We start from the raw sequence: 4,382 nt of genomic DNA, 5'->3' as shown, positions 1-4,382 counted from the left end.
ATGCGATCATAGGAGGGACTGCTGGGAGCTTTGACCATGTGTTCTCAGAGAAACAATCTGTGTGCTTTGTGCAAACAGACATTTGGCCTCCACCTCTGTTTTAATCCCTTTGTCCCAGTGTGACCACATCGCCTGAAAGATCAATGTGATGTCACTTCCTGTTTATGTGTCCTCAGATTGGCAGCGTTTGCCAAGAACTTCATGACCCCACACCACAGCATGTGTTCAATTGGCCTTAGTTTCTAGCCTACTGGGAGAACTGCTGAGTGTAAAAATCCCTTTAAAGGTACTTATTTGTCTGTCTTTGAGCTTGGAACCGCCGGTCACCCCTCCTTTTCCGACCCATACAAGGTGTTCTTCCACCCTTCCCACAGCTGCACGTCTACCCGTTCATTTCACTTACTTCTCTAACTTCACCCCCAAAAGTCAAAGGGTCATGACACTATGCCCAAAACATACCCTGGTATAAATAGTTCACATTGACCTCAGAAACAAAGATATTGTTACTGAATTCAGCTGACATTTTGAAGTGATTATCAATGAATATGAAACTGATTGGTAAATGAAGCCTCCATTATCACTTTCAAGTCAGCCTTGGAGCTCAATAGAAATAAAATACAATATAATCCCTCCATTCTTATGACATCTGACTCAGAATTATTCTCATAATATCAAATAAACTAAAATGTGGAAAGGTTAGAGGAGTGTTATGATAATAGCTAAGACTAAAGAGCATAAAGATCTCATACAGACCATTATTGTATTTTATCTGGCTGGGTCAGTGGCTGTCCAGTAGTGCCGAGTTAACAAAAACATGTTGGAAAGTGATAACTTTAATAGAAGTTCATCTTATTCTAGTGTTTGTTTTCTTCCCATTGCTCTATATACACTGAGTATACAAAACAGTAAGAACACCTGCTCTTTCCATGACATAGATTGACCAGTTGAATCCAGGTGAACGCTATGATCCCTTATTGATGTCACTTGTTAAATCCACTTCAATCAGTGTAGATGAAGGGGAGGGGACAGGTTAAAGAAGGATTTTCAAGCCTTGAGACAATTGAGACATGGATTGTGTATGTTTACCATTCAGAGGGTGAATGGGCAAGACAAAATATTTAAGTGACTTTGAACAGGGCTATGGTAGTAGGTGCCAGGCGCACCAGTTTGTGTCAAGAACTGCAACACTGCTGGGTTTTTCACGCTCAACAGTTTCTCGTGTGTATCAAGAATGGTCCACCACCCAAAGGACATCCAGCCAACTTGACACAACTGTGGGAAGCATTGGAGTCGAGGAGAGGGGGAGCAACTCAATATTAGGAAGGTGTTCCTAATGTTTTGTCCACTCAGTGAATTTGTCCCTTATCATTCCTTTAACTCATTTGCATGCTACACTTCTATCTCTCTTTCACTCTCCCTTCTTTTCTCTGGAAAATCTCTTTAGCCTTCCCTCCTCCCTCAGATGTGAGCTTGCTTCTCCTGTTCTCCCCCATCCCTCCTCAGTTTCCACAGCACTGGGCTGGGCTGGTCTGGGTAGGCTGTCTGAGGTCCACTGGAGGTCCTCCTCGAACCCCAGCACTACCAGCTACTCCACCCAGTGGCTCACTCTTGGGCAGTTTCTTGGCTAGAAAAAAGAGAGACAACAAATCATGGTACTGTATATCAACATAGAGGACCACATAGAACAATTATAGTATGTGTTGCTTATAGTTGAGATGGCAACGGTATAAACAAGGTGATCGCTGTTCATATTTGTGTGTACAGTGAGGTTTTATCACCCTCTTGTGGACACAGAGGGACAAACCCTTAGAGGTGTCATGGTGAGGAGTAAACTATTCATAGCAAAAACAAATGCTCTGTTAGGAATTATGTTTTGATTAGTTTTGACTGATAACATTGAGTACATAACATTAAATATGGAAGCCCTCGAGAAAGAAAGTCACAGTGTCATCTCCAACAGCCCATTTCAACCCTATGAATTTGGATGATGGCATGTCAGATGTGACTCACCTATGGCCAGGAAGAGGTTGTTGACATTCATGGCTGTCTTGGCAGAGGTCTCCATGAAGAGAAGACTGTTGTCAGCAGCATAACCCTGACCATCCTGAAAAAACACCACATACATGTAGACCTGCTACACACACATCACTGCGCAAGCATCTGGCTATCTTGGGTGTGAGGTATACACACAGGAGCCTACCGTATACTCCACCGCTCTGTTAGCAGACCAATCGGCCTTGTTGCCCGCTAAGGCTATCACCATGTTTGTACTGGCTTGTTTCTGGAGCTCGCTCACCCAGGCTTTGGCTCGTACAAAGGTCTCCTATCCAGAGTAGAAAATAAAGATGAGATATGGCCAGAAGGAACAGGGAAAATGTACTAGACTGAAATGCATGTCCTTCTCAAACATCTGGCTCAAACTTCTGCAGAAGTGGTATAGTGTAAATGCAGAATATCTGCGAAATTTCTGGCGAGAATTATTAACAGACGCTAAGCATTGTTGGTGAATGACTTCACTACATATGAGTGGAAAAAGTGAGAGGAAAAGTGAAGAGATGGGGAAATTAACAGGGAAAAGATAGGAGTCATTATGCAGGAAGGAGAAATGGGGATGAAAGAGAGAGAGAGTTAGATAAAGGGGGAGACGGAGCATTTGATAAAGGAGAGGGATATGTTATAATCTAAGATGTTCATACTGTGTTGGTGATGTCATAGACCACTATGGCTGCCTGAGCTCCTCTGTAGTACATGGGTGCCAGGCTGTGGTAGCGCTCCTGACCAGCCGTGTCCCAGATCTCAAACTTCACCATGGCACTGTCCACACTCACCATCTGAGTCAGAAAGGCAGCTGAGAGAAGAGAACATGGGAGATGCTTTAGCCTACAAAATAGTAATGAGAGGAGGAGTTGACGGGTACGTAGATTGAGGAAAAAAATAAAACCTTGTGGGTCAGATAGAAAAGAATGATAGAGAGGAAAAGTGTGCAAAATGTGAACAAGTCTCTGTGGAAAAGGTTATCATATGGACAAACAACAGAAAGGAGGAGGTCAGATGACCAGATGTAAACGTCTGGGAAAAAATGACCTGAAGAAGAAGTTCTATTGATCTACAGAGGAGAGTATTCTGGTGTGTGGTTGGTACTCTACCCCCAATGGTGCTCTCCCCAAAGTCCTGGTACTGGCCTTTGACAAACTGCAGCAGCAGGCTGGACTTCCCCACTGATGTCTCCCCCAGTAGAACCAATTTAAACTGGCTCACCTTACTGGACTGGGGTTGGCCACTGGGTCGGGATGGGCGCCCTGCCATCGGGGCTGTGTGTGCGTGAGGGGGTTTTGGGGTTGGGGTTGTTGGGGACATTGAGGGTCGGGAGCGCTGAAAGTGGGGGGACAGAGAGAAAAGAAGGTTCAAGTGACAGCTGGGAAGAGGAGGATGAGGGTATGGGGGGGGGGGGCTACCGCTCTCAAGGACAATGGGACCCGTCTGCCAGTTGAAAAATGGAAATCTATAAGACAAAAAACAACAGATGTATCCCAGAATCTGGACTTTTATCATAATGGCAACCTGTCACACAATCACCCGTGAAACCCATATTAATCCAAATATATATCCACTCTAGTTTGCATGCTGCTGTGATCAGTTTTAATCTAAATCCACAGGGAATAGCCACTCCTAGTTAGGAAGCATTAAAAGCCTGGGCTACTTACTAAAACCTGATTTATATAATAATTTCTTATTTGTTAGCCTACAAGTGAACAATGAGTGAAAATAAAAGGAATCAATAACATCAATAATTCTGTGACAAATGTAGCAGGCAATAGCTTTCAAAACAGACTTTCGTTTTCTCATCTTTCTCTGCAACAGAGTTGACCATTAGGCCTATAGGCTAACCCAGCCTGCCCTGTCGACCGCGGAGTCCAGGTTGGCTACCCCGCAACAATGTAACAACATGATACTATTCCCTACTAGGAATAGGCCTACAGATGGTTGGTTGACATAAAGCCTATTTGCTATACATATTTAATAACCATTTAATAAGTTATCAACCCCTCCCCCACTTCTACAGTCCACCCACAAGTGATCAACCCCATTCCTGTCCCTAGGTCGTATACCGCAAGTCAACACGACCCTGTCCATATGGAATCTATCTGTCGACAGCGCCCCAAAGTGGTCACATCAGAGCCGGTTAACTTCTGATTTGTTTTTGTTTTAAATTGCATTGCGACTATACCTGGCAAATGATGCTGTTTATCCTTTGTCTTTTTAGTCGAGATATAGAATGCGTTGTCCCATCTCGTAATTCCGGAATTTTGGGGCGGTAACAGATTGACAGCTTTTTACCCAATTGTCTACTGGTAAAAGTCTAGCCTTCCTCTTCAGAAACT

The 4,382-nt window shown here is 43.9% G+C and overlaps 1 protein-coding gene across 2 annotated transcripts; it reads right to left on the bottom strand.

The window, feature by feature from the left end:
* Window positions 1-1,278: 1,278 nt before the first annotated feature.
* LOC121578579 (ras-related protein Rab-5B) lies at window positions 1,279-4,382 on the bottom strand. 2 transcript variants are annotated; one of them, XM_041892947.2, is made up of 6 exons: window positions 4,229-4,382; window positions 3,147-3,372; window positions 2,697-2,848; window positions 2,201-2,323; window positions 2,011-2,104; window positions 1,279-1,624 (listed from the first exon to the last, which is right to left on the bottom strand). In XM_041892947.2, the coding sequence occupies exons 2-6, from the start codon at window positions 3,355-3,357 to the stop codon at window positions 1,500-1,502; spliced, it is 705 nt and encodes a 234-aa protein (XP_041748881.1). In that variant the 5' UTR covers window positions 3,358-3,372; window positions 4,229-4,382; the 3' UTR covers window positions 1,279-1,499. The 2 variants fall into 2 exon arrangements, with proteins under 2 accessions (XP_041748881.1, XP_041748880.1); XM_041892946.2 differs by lacking the exon at window positions 4,229-4,382 and having other exon boundaries at window positions 3,147-3,444.

Source organism: Coregonus clupeaformis, unplaced genomic scaffold, assembly GCF_020615455.1.
Source record: "Coregonus clupeaformis isolate EN_2021a unplaced genomic scaffold, ASM2061545v1 scaf0005, whole genome shotgun sequence".
NCBI lineage: Eukaryota > Metazoa > Chordata > Actinopteri > Salmoniformes > Salmonidae > Coregonus > Coregonus clupeaformis.
The sequence above is the reverse complement of the archived record's forward strand: the minus strand, read 5'-3'. Positions and strand labels throughout refer to the sequence as shown.